The 16,679-nt window shown below is 34.3% G+C and overlaps 2 protein-coding genes across 2 annotated transcripts in view; both read left to right on the forward strand.

The window, feature by feature from the left end:
* The window catches only part of STXBP3 (syntaxin binding protein 3), a 65,407-nt gene extending 50,472 nt beyond the window's left edge, over window positions 1-14,935 (forward strand). The window contains exons 13-19 of the mRNA XM_079132905.1: window positions 415-495; window positions 1,733-1,871; window positions 4,746-4,852; window positions 5,756-5,848; window positions 7,525-7,610; window positions 12,732-12,883; window positions 14,220-14,935. Coding sequence (XP_078989031.1) covers window positions 415-495; window positions 1,733-1,871; window positions 4,746-4,852; window positions 5,756-5,848; window positions 7,525-7,610; window positions 12,732-12,883; window positions 14,220-14,314 — 753 coding nt within the window. The 3' untranslated portion in view covers window positions 14,315-14,935. The remainder of the gene's footprint in view (window positions 1-414; window positions 496-1,732; window positions 1,872-4,745; window positions 4,853-5,755; window positions 5,849-7,524; window positions 7,611-12,731; window positions 12,884-14,219) is intronic.
* On the forward strand, window positions 2,298-4,551 carry LOC306657333 (solute carrier family 35 member F5-like). Its single transcript, XM_079133229.1, is given in 3 exon segments — window positions 2,298-2,485; window positions 2,488-3,481; window positions 3,484-4,551. Coding segments are annotated over 3 exon segments (1,419 nt in total). The 5' UTR covers window positions 2,298-2,362; the 3' UTR covers window positions 3,786-4,551.
* Window positions 14,936-16,679: the final 1,744 nt, after the last annotated feature.

Here is a 16,679-nt window from a genome sequence, read left to right on the forward strand (position 1 = left end):
GTGGGGTGGAGGCTTAAAGCCAAAACAGCATGATGGTAAGGTACTATACCTCCCTGAGCCATAGAGGACCTCACGAGGCACTGACTGTACAGGAGCTGGTTGGGGATCATGGCCATGCTGTGGTCTGCACACAAGGCCAGGCACTGGCAGGGGGTATACTGGCCACGCACAGGTGGCACACTCCTTGCACTTTGCAGCAGAAGTCCACATGCAGCGTTTGCAGTATCAGTGCTCCCCCATGGCCTGATTATCCCCTATTGATCACATTAATTTTTACTTTTCTTAAGCTGTTTCCCTTGCTTGTAGTTTACCTTCTTTCACAAAAGCCCTTGGTCTTCTTCATTTCTTTTAATATTACCATTTACATAAAAATAATTAAAATACTTTAAATGACTGATTTCCTCTGTTTTTCAGCAAGTTGTCCATCTTAATTTAGCAGAAGATTGCATGAATAAGTTCAAGCTTAATATAGAAAAGCTCTGCAAAACCGAACAGGTATGAGTAAAATCAGAAATACTTATGTTAATAGATTTCCAGAATGAGCTTTGTAAGTTGAAATGTAATATTTTGCTGAATACAATGGTTGATTTTCACAAAATCACAGAAGGACACCAACATAGGCATGTTAAAACATCATTCCCCACTAGGGTTAGTCAACTTCCTGTTTCTGCGATACTGATACAATCAGCTTATAAGGAGAAAAGGGTTATTTTGCTTCAGAGTTTTGGTTTGTTGATCAAAACTGGGTTTTACACATGTACAGCTCAGTTTTGTAGGTTTCAGTACATGATCAGTTTACCTTGTTGCTTTTAGTCCTGTGGTAAAGGCAGCACATGGCATTAGTGCATGTCAGAGCAAAACTGCAACTGTATTGCAACCAGAAATCAAATGAGAGAGAAAAAAGAAGGGTCATGTGTACCACCATCCCTTTTAAGGACATACTTGCAGTGACCTGAAGATCTCCCACTAGGCACCACTTAAAGTTTCTACTGCTTCCCAGTAGTGCCATGCTGGAGGTATCTTAGTAAGTAGTCCTTCCTAATCTGTGATTATGTAGTTTTGGTTGAATGGAGTGATATAAGTTTTTGGAGCATTACTTCTGGATAGCATTGTTGGCAGGACTTTCTCATGGGGTGCAGCATTGAATGTTGCACCCTGCAGAGCCCTGCGTAGGCTCATTTTACTTGTTTTAAGAAGCTTGCATAATAATGTTTCAACTGTTTAGATCATTGTACTCTTCGTAGAAACAATGCAAGCGGAATATAATATTAAGTATTCTAATAGCCACATTAAAAAGAGAAAAAGAAAGTGTAATTAATTTTCAAAATATATTCGACTTAACCTGACATATCCAAAAATATTTCAACATATAAACATAAAAATTATTAATGAAATATTTTACTTTCTTTCACACCAATTATTCAAAATCTGGTATTTTTCATCCACAGCATAACTTAATTCAGATTGACCACAGGTCAAGTGCTTAATAGTCACATATGACTGGTGGGTACTCTATTGGATAGCATTGGTTTAGGTCATTGATTTTTCTCTGATTTATTTTTTGGCCTTTTGCATTTTGAAAAATAGTTTACAATTTGTAAAATAATGTCCACATTTTCCTGTGAAATGTGTGTATAAGTGTTCTGTTAAAATTTGATGACTTCATAATAGGTATTTTTAACTAAAAAATTAATTTGGATTGGAGACCACTGACTTTTTTATTTCCATTAAGGACCTGGCACTTGGAACTGATGCAGAAGGACAGAAGGTGAAAGATGCTATGCGAGTACTTCTTCCAGTTTTGCTCAACAAAAATCATGACAATTGTGATAAAATAAGAGCAATCCTACTTTATATCTTCAGTACTAATGGTAATTGATATTTTGTTTATTTTCTTTAATGTATTAAAGTACCCAGTTCTGCAGTCATTTTTTAATAAGTGGTTTTCTACTAATCCTAGGAAACTCTTTGGGAACTCAAAGGTAGTGGCTTAAGTTGATTAAGGTAAAGACAAGAAAAAATAGGAAGTAGAAGACTTAAGGGGGCATAACTGGACTGTTTGCTTTTTTGGGTTTTTTTTTTTTTTTTTTTTTTTTTTTTTTTTTTTTTTTCATTTTTTTCTTGGACTGTTTTGGTTTTTAAAAAGCTTTATTCAGGCCTACGCTGTCCCTTTCCCTCGCTCACTCCCCGCCCTCCTGGGTCGAGTGGAGTTGAGTGCCAACAACGGCCTCGCCCCCAGGGGCACGGCTGCTTCAGAGGCTCTGCCTCCATCGCCGCGCAATGTCGGGCGCCGTGACGACCCTGTGATTCCGAGGCCGTGGCCGTGGCGCTGGGCGGCGGCGGGGCCGGGCAGGGTCCGCTCATGGTGCCGCCACGACGCCATCGCGGGGCAGGAAGGCCAGGTGCCCTGAGTTCTACACCTCCTTTTAGACTGAGAGCTGCCAAGTTTTCAGGCGTTGCTTTTGTGAATCTAAGAGAGGCCATTAAAACCAGTACGTTTTTACTCAGTACAACAAACCATTCTTCAGCACCTTTGCAAAAACATCTATGTTCGTTTTGTACCTTTTGGGCTTTATTATTTGGAAGCCATGGAGGCAACAGTGCACAAGAGGATTTCGAGGAAAGCATGCTGCTTTTTTTGCAGATGCTGAAAGTTACTTTGCTGCTTGCACAACAGATACAACTATGAATAGTTCTTTGAGTGAACCTTTATATGTTCCTGTGAAATTTCATGATCTTCCAAGTGAAAAACCTGAGAGCACAAACATCGATACTGAAAAGACTCCCAAAAAGTCTCGTGTAAGGTTCAGCAACATTATGGAAATTCGACAACTTCCATCAAGCCATGCATTAGAAGCGAAGTTGTCTCGCATGTCATATCCTACGGTGAAAGAACAAGAATCCATATTGAAAACTGTGGGGAAACTGACTGCAACTCAAGTAGCAAAAATTAGCTTTTTTTTTTGCTTTGTGTGGTTTTTGGCAAATTTGTCATATCAAGAAGCACTTTCAGACACACAAGTTGCTATAGTTAATATTTTGTCTTCAACTTCTGGACTTTTTACTTTAATCCTTGCTGCAGTGTTTCCAAGTAACAGTGGAGATAGGTTTACCCTCTCTAAACTATTAGCTGTAATTTTAAGCATTGGCGGTGTTGTTCTGGTAAACCTGTCAGGGTTTGAAAAATCTGCTGGAAGAGATACAATAGGTTCCATTTGGTCTCTTGTTGGAGCCATGCTCTATGCTGTCTATATTGTTATGATTAAGAGAAAAGTAGAAAGAGAAGATAAGCTGGATATTCCAATGTTCTTTGGTTTTGTAGGTCTGTTTAATTTGCTGCTGTTATGGCCAGGTTTCTTTTTACTTCATTATACTGGATTTGAGGACTTCGAGTTTCCCAATAAAGTAGTATTAATGTGCATTATTATTAATGGCCTTATTGGAACAGTTCTTTCTGAGTTCCTGTGGTTGTGGGGCTGCTTTCATTGATAGGCACACTTGCACTAAGTCTTACAATACCTCTATCCATAATAGCTGACATGTGTATGCAAAAGGTGCAGTTTTCTTGGTTGTTTTTTGCAGGCGCTATCCCTGTGCTTTTTTCATTTTTTATTGCAACTCTTTTATGCCATTATAATAATTGGGATCCTGTAATGGTAGGAATTAGAAGAATTTTTGCCTTTATATGCAGAAAACATCGAATTCAGAGAGTTCCAGAAGACAGTGAGCAGTGCGAGAGCCTCATTCCTATGCATGGTGTCTCTCAGGAGGATGGAGCTAGTTAGCTGTTGTTGTCCGTAGTCCAGCTTGATGATGGAAAATTATACAGCGAAGAGACAATCTCTGGAAAGTTTTTGTAGAAAAATGTTTCAGTGCCTAGTCTGAAAAATAACAGTTTCAGTTCTTTGAAACTCTAAAATATATTTTCCTTATGTATGTTTTCTTCATTTTCATAATGAAGTACTTTACTATGTAGCTGTGTACATATCACTACAATTATAGGAAGTTCCAGTCCATAGTCCATCTAAAGGACCCACCTGCCTTACATATCTCAAGGAATTCAGTTGATGAAATCATTTGAACTAATCAAGGAATAAAATCCTAATGTTCTTGAGACTTGGTTTTTACATATTTGTTCAGTGCTAGATTATATTATGAAAATGTTTCCAAGAAATCATGTAAGTATGTAGAGCAATGTTTCTGACAGATAAAATGCTAAAATAAGCTGCCTGTAATAGGTACAGATTGTAATTTTGAGTTTTGTAGAATATTGCAAATTAACTGCACAGAAAAAAATGTTTAATTTATGTAACAACTATGTTCATGCAAATTTGATGGAACTTTAAAGAGGATAAATGTTTGAGAAAATATCTGGTACACTTACACTACATATACTGTGTTATCCTTTCATAGCATTAGGTGCCTTGTATTTTAAAAATGTGACAAACCATGACAAATTTTTAAAGGAGAAGTATTGTAAAATGAAGAATTATGTATTTCTAAAGGTTGTATTGCTGTAAATTTAATTGATAAAGCTCTGTTTAATTTAGAGTTTTAAAGAAATATCTCTCTTCAATTAAGAAATTTTCATAATGGAATGATTTAAATTGAAGTGATAAAAAGTATTATTAAAATAAAATGTTTATATATAAAAAAAAAAAGCTTTATTCATGTTACCTATAACCTAGAATTGATTGCAGAAGCAATTATGTAAATGTACACCCTCATATTTTTACTTATCTAAGGAACTACGGAAGAAAATTTGGACAGGTTGATCCAGAATGTAAAGATAGAAAATGAGAGTGACATGATTCGTAACTGGAGTTACCTTGGTGTTCCCATTGTTCCCCAGGTAAGATATCTTACATTGTATATATTCTTACATATATGTATGTGTGTGGTTGTTTGAGTTAATCATGTTTTTTTTTTTTTAATGTGGGAATTCATGTAGATAGTCTTCTTAATTTCATACTATAGATTTTGATTAAGGAATTAAAACTTAAAATTCTTGATTTCTTGCTTTTTCCATATGAGAGTATTTTGGGCAGATAAACTTTACTAGTAAATTTGTATTCTGAAGCTTCTATTATAATTTACTCCTTATTCTTTTCTCGTTAAGATTCATTAATAGCAATTGCCATTTTAGTTATACATTTAAATTTGAATACAACACAAAAAATAATTGTAATTATATTCTCTTGCTTTAAAAATTTAGACTCAAAGTCAAATTTGAAAGAACTCTATTTTGAATCCCATTCTTGGGCTGAGATTGTAGCTCAGTGGTAGAGTGCTTGCCCACGTTTAAGGTACTGGGTTCGATCCTCAGCACCACATAAAAATAAGTAAATAAAATAAAGGTATTGTGTTTGCCTACAATTAAAAAAAATTTTTAAAGACTCCCATTCTTTGCTATTATTTTTATAATACTTTTATTTAAATAAATATATTTCCTTATGCTATCATAAATTTTAGTACTACAGCTCAAATATTATTCAGTGGAGTTATGTGGCCATAACTATACCAATTTTTTTAAAGTAGCACTTGTACTTTTGGTTTTTTGTTCATTTTATGGTACTGGAGATTAAATCCAGGGTTCAGTCCTGTACCACTGAGCTACATCTCCAGCCCACTCTTAGTTTTAAGTCAAATACAATATAGTATTTTCTTAAATATCTTTGTTAGAAACATCATAAGATTATTATATTACTGAATAAAATTACTGGTTTAAACATTTTTTTTCATCTAATGATATTAGTCTCAACAAGGCAAACCATTAAGAAAGGATCGGTCTGCAGAAGAAACTTTTCAACTATCTCGATGGACACCTTTTATCAAAGATATTATGGAGGTAAGTATCATTAAGTTTCTGCTTACTTCTGAGTGCTTTCTATAGCGTACTCTTGAACTCTTTTTATGTTTAGCTGTCATTTTGAGCATGTCTAATGGGCAGGAATTTTCTGCAGTGCTTGGTGGATTCACCAAAAAAGGCTACATCTGGGGTCCAGGGAGGAGAGGATGCTCTTGAAGATCCTTTGCTAAGAAAAAAACACCACTATCTGTCTCAAAATAAATAAGTAAATAAAAATAAGCACACATCTGCTTTCTGAAAAGCATTTTATTGTTTTAAATAACTACATGTAGTATAAATGTGATTTATGTAAATGAAAATGGAACAGAGTAACATTCACATATGTACCACTTCTAGAAAGTATTAAATGCCAGTACTCTTAGTGTGTATTAGTGATGTGTATTAGTGATTAAAATGTGAACTTCACTGTAGTTGCTATTAGATCTGACATATGGATGCCTTTAGAACTATTTGTTTTTTAGGAAACAGTTTTCAATTATAGGAAATTGTAAAATAAGCTAATTTAAAAATTGCCTTATGAGCTCAGTAAAATAGTAATTTATTCCAACTTTCCTTTGACTTAAACTTCAATTTCTATTTTCTGTTTTCCTCTGGGTGCTAATTTGGTATATATTACTATGATTTTTCTGTTTTGCTTGACTCATTCACACATGTGTAAACATACATGAAAAATCTAGAGAACTTAAACTTTGTTTTCTGCAATATGTGTTTTTTTACCCTTTCCTTCCGCAATTATGCCAAACTAAGTGATTTATCTTAAGTTGGTATTTTTAAAATAAGAATTGACTCTCAACACTTTGAAAAGAATTTTCTTATTAAATCAATGACAATCTTGGACAATTAGGATTTCTCCTGAAACACAGTTTTTTTTGGTACCAGAGATTGAACCCAGGGGTGCTTAACCACTGAACTATATCCCTAACCCTTTTTAATTTTTATTTTGCAAGAGAGTCTTGCTAAGTTTCTGAGGCTGACCTTGAACTTGACTGCCTCCTGCGCCTCCTGCCGTAGCCTCCTAAGTCACTGGAATTACAGGCATGCACCACCACACCCACCTGGCTCCAAATTGTTTTGATCATACAGACCTAATTATAAAAAATGTGAACATGAATCTTTTTGTAAGTTATAGGTTAATATACTAATAAAGCATATATAATCTGTGTATAAAGTATATCCATTATACTTAAGTATATCATAAAGTGCAACACTGAACAAAGGTATGTCAGAACTGGAATAGTATTTAGGAACCCCTAGCACTATAGTTAAAAGGTCCTCATGCCAATGCAGGGACACTCCTAATGAAGAAAGATAGGTCTGCAATAAATGTTGTTTAATAATTAAGTAAATGATAGCATGTTTTTGAAGGAACTGAGTTTCAAGAAAGGATCAATCTTGTTATCTGTTTATATATTCTTTTTTTAAAAATATTTTTTAGTTGTCAATGGATCTTTTATTTCATTTATTTATTTTTACGTGGTGCTAAGGATTGAACCCAGGGTCTCACACATGTCTACCACTGTGCCACAACTCCAGCCCTGTTTATATATTCTTAATGTTTATTTATTATAAATATAAGTTTTGTCCTTCACTCAAAACAAACAGAAGTCTTGAACTTATAACATCTTTTTAATGGTGTTAACTCTTTTCTTCTCTAGGATGCCATTGATAATAGATTAGATTCAAAAGAATGGCCGTATTGTTCTCAGTGTCCAGCAGTATGGAATGGCTCTGGAGCTGTAAGGTAAAACATAAATGAAAGTCAGTGAAATTTTCAGTGTGATGCTACAGACTAATAATTGAAAGTAGTATATAGGTACTCCTGTATTTGGCAACTCTCTTTGATGCATAGAGTCACATCAGAGGTAGTTTTTCTTTAACTATAACCTGTTTTAAATAAGTTTAAGCAATATGAAAATATACTTTATTTAAAAAAACATTTTCATATATATTTTATTTATTTAATAAATTTAAAAGTCCCCCCATCTTTCTTTTCACATAGCAGATGACTTTTTGACAATCTTTATCATGGAATATTTGAAACATTTAGAGTGATATAGAGAATATTATAATATATACCCTTATACGCAAATACCCAGCTTAACAAATAAATCATTATAAATACAATTCATATTTCCTATATATTACTCTCTACTTTTATTATTTTCCCTTTCTTCCCTATCCTTAATTTTGTGTTTTTTTACCTGTATGTCTTTATGCTTTTTTTATCTATATTTGTATTCTGTAAACAATGTCTTGAGTTGTGTTTTACAGGATTTTTTTTTTTTTTTTTTTTTTTTTAATCTTTGACTTTCAGCAGTTTATGTTGTGTCTCATTACAGTTCTCTGTGTTTATTCTCCCTGGGGTTTGTTGAGTTTCTTGGATCTGCAAGTTAATGATTTTCATCAAATTCAGGAAGTTTTCAGGCATGATTTCAACTTTTTTTTCCATTCCTTTTCTCCTTTCAAAACTCCTATTATGTAAACATTGGAGGATTTGACATTGCCCCAAAGGTCACTGAAACTATTTGTTTGTTTGTTTGTTTGTTGCTGTTTTTGTTTTTGGTTGGTTCTGTGTGATTTAGAGGTCAGCCTTTATCTGTGCAGAGATTGTGCTTAAGCGCTTCAGGCATGTACAGTTTCCAACCTCTGCTAATCAAGCTAAGGGTGTACTAAGGAATACTTTCCACATAGCCAGTTCTTGAATCACCCATCCTTTTTTTCCATCTCATTTTAAACTGTTCTCAGGCTTCTCCTTCACGCACAGAGTGTTAGCAGTTAATGATGTCTAGAGAGCTTTATCCTTGCCTTCCTTAGATTTCTCACTTTCAAGATTTACATATTAAATTTCTAAAATGACTGATTTGCTGCCAGGCTCAAATTGAGACAATAATGTTAGGCTACCAAAGCAATAGGCTGTCTTGCTCTGAACTGGGTTCACCAGTTTTAATTGTCAAAGCTACAGTATTTTGTGTACTTTTTTTTCTTTTTTTTTTTAGTTGTATATGGACACAATACCTTTATTTTTTTTAGTTGTAGATGAACACAATACCTTTATTTTTTATTTATTTATTTTTATGTGGTGCTGAGAGTCAGACCTAGTGCCTCACACACACTAGGCAAGCATTCTACCACTGAGCTACAATCCCAGCCCAGGATTTTGTACTATCACCACACCTTACTGGTTTTCACCCGCAGTTGTAAGTTAGTAAAGCTCTAGTTTTTCTCATCTGTAATGGCAGAGCAATAGGAATAGGTTGCAATCCTAGACTACCACCTTCTTTACCTGGTAAGTTAGGCGATATTTAAGAGTAAATGCTTCTATTTACCCAACACTTGCAGATAATATTTTCTGTTTTAGGTCTTGAGATAGTTGTGAGAGAGGATGTGTTTTTTCTCAGCCTTGCCACACCTTTGTGGGTAATTTCCCTTTTCTTCTTGATTGTTTTTTGTCTTTGGTAGTCTGTACATGCTCTATGTTAAGTCTATCTAAAGATTTATTTGTCTTTCATTATATTTGTTTTCCTGAATTTGAGGATTCACATCTTTCATAAATGCTTCCAATATTGCCATTTCTCATTCTATCTAAGTATCTCTTAATTCCTTTTTGTGTTTCATTTTGGAAGATGTTCTTCAAATTGTTTTTCTAATTTAGTTTTCAAGCCTTAGTTGTCTCTTAAATTTGTGTCTAAGCTATTTAAACCATCTCTTCAGTTTTTTCACTTTAGAAGTTCTTACTAATTTTTCAAGTATACTTAAATCACATTGAGCAGTTTATCTCCTGTTCTTTTGCTTTCTTAACTCTGTTCCTCTCCCTTGAAAAAATTCTTAAATCAGCCTTATTGTGTGTGAGAGCTAAGAGTGTGTCTTGTTCCTATTTTCATTTTTCAAAACCAACTACTGATTTTTTTCCTTTATTTGCTACCATCATTCTATCAGGTGGTAAATGGAAATGATCATGCCAAAGGCTAAACTAAAAACATTAATAGGGTTGGGGATATAGCTCAGTTGGTAGAGTGCTTGCCTTGTATGTACTAAGGCCCTGTGTTCGATCCCCAGCACCACCAAAAAAAAATAAAATAAAATAAAATAAAATAAAAACATTAATAAAAGTTTACTGTGGGATCCCATATTGCAAAGCCTTAGAGGTCATCTGGAACAGTGACCTCCAAGTGGTCTATTGGGTATTTATTTTTACCTCCAAAAGGAGAAATTAAGCTTTATTAATATATACTAGTATACATACATAATTTATGGATTAATGTTTACTTACAAGTGTGTGTAAATGTCTATTTTTGAAATATATACCTTTCAAATAGAAGCTCAAAAAAGTATTTTGACATATTATACATGTGTGGAGTATAACTTATTCTAATTAGATCCCATTCTTGAGGTTCTACATGATGTGGAGTTTTACTGGTTGTGTATTCATATATGAACATAGGAAAGTTATGTCAGATTCATTCTACTCTCTTTCCTTTTCCCATTTCCACTCCCTTCCTTTCATTCCCCTTTGTCAATCCACTGAACATCTGTTTTCCCCCTTGTTTTATATTAGAATCAGCATATCAGAACATTTGGCCTTTGTTTTTTTTGGAGAGGCACTAAACCACTGAGCCACATCCCTAGCCCAATTTTGTATTTTATTTAGAGACAGGGTCTCACTGAGTTGCTTAGCAACTCACTATTGAGGCTGGCTTTGAACTTGCAATTCTCCTGTCTCAGCCTCCCAAACCTCTAGGTTACAGGTGTGTGCCACCGTGCCTGGCAGGACTGCTTATTTCTCTTAGCACAATAATCTCCACATCCATCCATTTCCCGGCAAAAAGTCATAATGTCATTCTTCTTCATGGCTGAGTAATTTTACATTGTGTATGTATACCACATTTTCTTTATCCATTTATCTGTTGAAGGGCACCTAGGTTGGTTCCATAATTTATTTAGTGTGAGTTGAGCTTCTGTAAACATTGATGTGGTTGTGTCACTGTAGTAATCCAATTATAAATCCTTTGGGTATATACCAAGGAGTGGGATAACTAGGTCAAATGGTGGTTCCATTCCAGGTTTTCTAAGGAATCTCCTTACGGCTTTTCAGAGTGGTTGCACCAATTTACAATCCCACCAGCAATGTATGAATGTACCTTTTTCCCCACATCCTCACCAACATTTATTGTTAATTGTAATCCTTTTTTTTTTTTGCCATTCTGACTGGAGTAAAATGGAATCTCAGTGTAGTTTTAATTTGCATTTCTCTCATTGCTAGAGATGTTGAACAGATTTGTTGACCATTTGTATTTCTTCTTCACTGAAGTACATGGTCGGTTCCTTTGCCCATTTATTGTTTAGGTTATTTGGGTTTTTGTTGTTGATTTTTTTTTTTTTTTTGGTAGAAGCTCAAAATTTTTGCCAGTGGATGATGTAAACAAAAAATGTAGTTCTTGGGGCTGGGATTGTAACTCAGTGGTATAGCACTTGGCTTGCATGAGTGAGGCACTGGGTTCAATCCTCAGCACCACATTAAAATAAATAAAATAAAAGTATTGTGTCCATCTACAACTAAAAAAAAATATTTAAAAAAAAAAAAAGTAGTTCTTAGGCTCTAGAGCAGTCCTATCCAGTAAAACTTTCTGCAGTGTTGGAAATGTTCTCTGTCTTCGCTGACTAGCATAATAGTCACTATTCAGAGTGGATTTGGGGTACTTGATAGCTGGCTAGTGTGAGTAAGGAACTGAATTTTTTATGTTACTTAATTTTTAATTAATGTAGATAATCTCTTTGTGGTTAGTAGCTACTATACTGAACAGTGTAAATCTAGAACAATTTGGGAGAAGAAATGACCAAAGTAAATGCTATTATTCTTCACTGCTTACTCAGTACCTATGTCCTACATTACTTCATTTAGTCCTTAAGCAACTTTTGAGGTTTAAAGAGGGTTTAGGAATTTGCTGAAAATCATACTGAATCAAAAATAAAAAAAAAATAGCCAGGCGCAGTGGCACATGCCTGTAATCCCAGCAATTTGGGAGGCTAAGGCAAGAGGATTGCAGGTTCAAAGCCAGCCTCAGCAAAAGTGAGGCACTAAGCAACTCACTGAGACCCTGTCTCTAAATAAAATACAAAATAGGGTTGAGGATGTGGCTCAGTGGTTATGTGCCTCTGGTTTCAATCCTTGGTACCAAATAAATAAATAAGCAAGCAAGCAAGCAAGCAAGCAAGCAAAATAACGATTGTAACTTGGGTCTAACTTTATAACCCAGCCTCCTACCATCATACTTTGCTGAATTCCAGGAAGGGGTATCCCTATACCACCGCATCAGCTCCAGATCAATATGTGCCCCACTTCCCTTTCATGTCTTCAAAACCTTACTGTTGCAGTGCCAGTTCCCAATTTTTTTTTTTAATTTCAGTAAGTTGCAGACTTTTCATGTATATATTTCTACATATGAAATAAATAAAGGAGGATGTTCTACTTTAAGGTTAAAATGCTGAAATAGGGCTATCCTGCCTAACTCTAGTCATATTATAGTTAAGTCATTTCCTTAAAATTAATATATTTGGGTCAGGTGAGGTATATGCCTATAATCCCAGCAATCTGGGAGACCAGAGTATCTTAAGTTTGAGGCCATCCCAGGCAACTTAGTGAGAACCTGCCTTAAAATAAAAAATAAAAAGGCTGGGTAGGTTGCTCAATGGTAGAGGGCCCCTGGGTTCAATTCCTAGTACAGCAAAAATAAATAAATATTTTTTAAAATCAATATAATTAGTACCACAGTTGAATTTGATTAAATTAGGCTTTTAAATACATCTGAACAGGGTAGGTTTGGAAATGCTTTTAACATGTTCACTTTTTTCCTTTACTTTTTAGTGCTCGCCAGAAACCTAGAACTAATTATTTAGAACTGGACCGAAAAAATGGATCAAAGCTGATTGTTTTTGTAATTGGAGGAATTACATATTCTGAAATGCGTTGTGCTTATGAAGTTTCTCAGGCACATAAATCCTGTGAAGTTATTATTGGTAAGAGTTGTTTTCCTTTTTTTGTTTTTTTAAAACAAATCTTAAGTGCAAAAATATATATGCAAAATTGTGTCTCATATTATACATTTAAGACTAAATTGATGAATGCAAAAAATTTTTGACCATAAAATGTGTTTTATCTGATTTAATATTTTTTATTATTTTATTTTGTTTATAAGCCTGGGATTGAACCCAGAGGCAACTTATGCAGGCTAGGCAAGCACTCTACCAGTGAGCAACATCCTCACCTCTTTTATTTTGAGACAGGGTCTTGCTAAGTAGCGCAGACTGTACTTGAATTTGTGATCCTCCTGCCCCAGCCCCTGAAGTAACTGGGCTTATAAGCTTGCAACACTGTGCCCAACTTGATAATTTTATTTTTAAATATTGTAATTTGGAGGAAATGACCTTGTTGCTTTAAAATGTTATCCATGATTCTGTGTGCTCTGATCATAAATTATTTTGGACACAGAAATACTTGTCTACTTCAGAAATTTTAACAAATTTTTGTGGACATGAATATGACATTTTGTGGGCATTAATGCCACATAGGCAAGGCCTGTGAGGAATTCAGTTTTAAGAATTCCAGTCAGGGGACTGGGCCTATAGTTTGCCTAATATGTGTGAGGCACTGGGTTTGATCCTTAGCACCTCATAAAAATAAACAAATAAAATAAAGGCATGCTGTCCATCTACAACTACAAAAAAGAATTTCAGTCAGGCTGGGTGTGGTGGTGCATGCCTTTAATCCCAGCAACTCAGGAGATTGAGACAGGAGGATCACAAGTTCAAAGCCAGCCTCAGCAACTTTGAGAGACCCTAAGCAACTTAGCAAAACTTTGTCTCAAAATAAAAAGGGCTGGGGATGTGGCTTAGTGGTTAAGCACCCCTGGGTTCAATCCCTGATACCAAAAAAAGAATTTCAGTCAAAGCCACTAATGGGTAAACTCTCCTGACCCATGGAGGTACAGGATTTGTATGTCAGGCCTTGATCTTCAATATTGCTTAGAGGTTCTCTGTTACTAAATGACAACTATTGGAGTTCTGTTATGAGGATAGAGAAAATTCTCAGTTTTACTCTTTAATACGTGGCACAAAGTAGATAGAACACTGGGAATTGACTATTTTCTGAAGGGTTACTGAGCATGTTCAGAGACAGGGAGCTAGTGCAATATAGACATATTTCAGGAAGATGTCTATAGAAATGTTAATTTGCCCCAAAGCTGTTGCACTTTGCATATTTGAAGGACAAGTCAAAATATTAAGCCACGGAAAATCAACTTAATTGCTGGCCTCTGAAAATTTATCTTTTCTCTTTTCTTTTTTCTTCTTCCAGGTTCTACACATATTTTAACACCCAAAAAGCTGCTGGATGATATAAAGATGCTGAATAAACCCAAGGATAAAATCTCCTTTACTAAAGATGAATAGCTTCAGGAGTGGTTTAGAGGTTTTTTTATTAATATGTTCAACTAAAAATAAAACAATAAAATGTTGCTATCATGTAATTTAAACAATGTAAATATTTTATGGAACAATGACTTTGAAATACATTTCTTAAAGAACTGTTTATGATTATGTATTGTTGGTTTTGTCACCTTTAATAATTTAAATATTGTTGCTGCTTTATAGGTGATAAAAAATATTAAAATGCACGCTTTTTTTTAATCTCTGGAGCAGAATATCTTAAAGTTGTGGGTAATTTTCACAGCCACTTGTGTATATATACTAATCAAGTATTAAGTACTATCTCATGCAGAAGTATAGTTTTTTGAGAAAAAATGATATTAAATGAAGATATAAAAGTAAAAACTGTAAATGTGTGTGTATGTAGAATTTTCGTATTAGTGAAGTTTTTCTTTCAACTGAAATTCGGTTTTATATGTAAAATAATTCAGTCGTTAATTGAGTGATTTCACAGTGTACTGTCTTGGTAGATATTTCTAAAGAACTCAATTTTACATAATCTTGAAGTGATATATGTTTAAACTAGAAAACCAAAAATAATCATGAATATTCTAAGAGGAAATAAAATATATAGTTACAAAAATATCTGAGTTTGTTTTTTTCTGAGTGAGAGGGGAAAGTTAGAAAGTTTAAAAATTCTAAATCAGAGTTACAAAGAAGAAAAAGAAGGTTTCATAAAATTCCTACCAAGGTAACTCCTAATTACTTTTTAAAAAAACAATATATAAGGTTAGATCACATAAGGATATGTTTGCAGATGTGTTTGTTAATGTGTTCATTTCAAATCTCTCCTTTTACTTGACCAAAGTGTTCTGTTATTTGATGGACTGTAGACTATATTTTTATGTATTACTCATGTTCAGAGTTTTGCTGTTATAAATAATGTATTGATATCATTACTTTGTGTGTGAGTGTGGTACTGAGGATTAAACCCAGGACCTCACACATGCTAAGCAAATGTTTTATCACTGTGCCATACCCACAGCCTTATTTTTCATTTTTATGCAGATAGATCCATTAATTTTCCTTTTTGGTTTCAGAAATTTCATGTGTTCTTATTCTTAGATAATAAACTCACCCATGGTTTCTTTGATAGATTCATTTCAGTTTTTTTATAAATAATTTTCATCCATCTGAAATTGATTTTAATATAAGAATGTATATTAGGTATTGTTTCTTGGCACTTGGCATTATGTCCCATATCTCCCACCTGTGTGAAGCTTTGCAGACTTTGTAGGTTCTGAACAGTTTAGATGCTATCAATAATATACATTTGGTCAAGATTTGGAAAGTAGAAAGGAGGCAGAAGCCATCTTTTTCTGTGACTGTGCCAGTGTAGACAATTGTTCATAGTAACCAGATTCCAGGTTAGTGTCTTGTTACCTGCTTCCTGAGTAGGAGGTAATGCTGTTGGCAGTGGCAGCAGCATTAGCTTCCTGAGTCACAGATGGTAGTATGACCTTGAGTCTCCAGTTTCTGCTCCTGCAGCTTTTTTAGTGATTTAGTAAAACCTAATTCTGTTAAATTCCTTTTAACTTGAAGTATCTAGAGGGGTTTATTTCCGGCACAGAACCCTGGATTATGCAGAATTTAACATATATCCAACTTTATTCTTTTCTAGGCAGATGTTGTACTACATTTTATTGGGTAATCTCTTTCCTCAACTAATCTGAAATACCACCTTTATGGTAGAATAAATTTCCATTTTCATTTCTTTCTTTGTTACCTTTGTATTTTATGTATCAATTTCTGGATTTTTCTAAATTGAATTGTACTTGTGTTTCTTTTTCCCTATTTCAATGCATGGTATGTTTTTTTTGTTGTTGTTGTTGTTGTTTTGTTTTGCTTTGCATTTGTTGTGCTGCTGAGGATTGAACCCAAAATCCAAGGCCTTGCACATTCTAAGCAAGTATCTCCAGCCCTCATGATATATTTTAATATGTAGTTGGAATAATTCTTCCCCCACCTAAACCTAAGGTACTAAGATTTTAAAATTTTTTTCTGTTCTTCTAGATGAATGTTAAATATCATTTTGTTGAGTTTCCCAAAAGTTTATTTTGATATTCCCACTAAATTCATAGAGTAATTTAGGAAAAATTGACATTTTTATTGTATTTTAACTTTGATACTAAATAACATGGATGTAGGAACTGAGAATGTAACTCAGAGCAAGGCTTGCCTAGCATGTGCAAGGCCGGGGTTCAGTACCCAGCCCTGGAAGAAAAACAAAAGAATGTAGAATGTCTCTGTCTAAATCTTTTTTTTTTCCCCCCAGTTTTTAAAATTGGTGCATTATAGTTGTACATAATGATGGGTTTCTTTGTTACAT

The sequence above is a fragment of the Sciurus vulgaris genome, assembly GCF_902686455.1.
Source record: "Sciurus vulgaris genome assembly, chromosome: 1".
In the NCBI taxonomy this organism is placed as follows: Eukaryota; Metazoa; Chordata; class Mammalia; order Rodentia; family Sciuridae; genus Sciurus; species Sciurus vulgaris.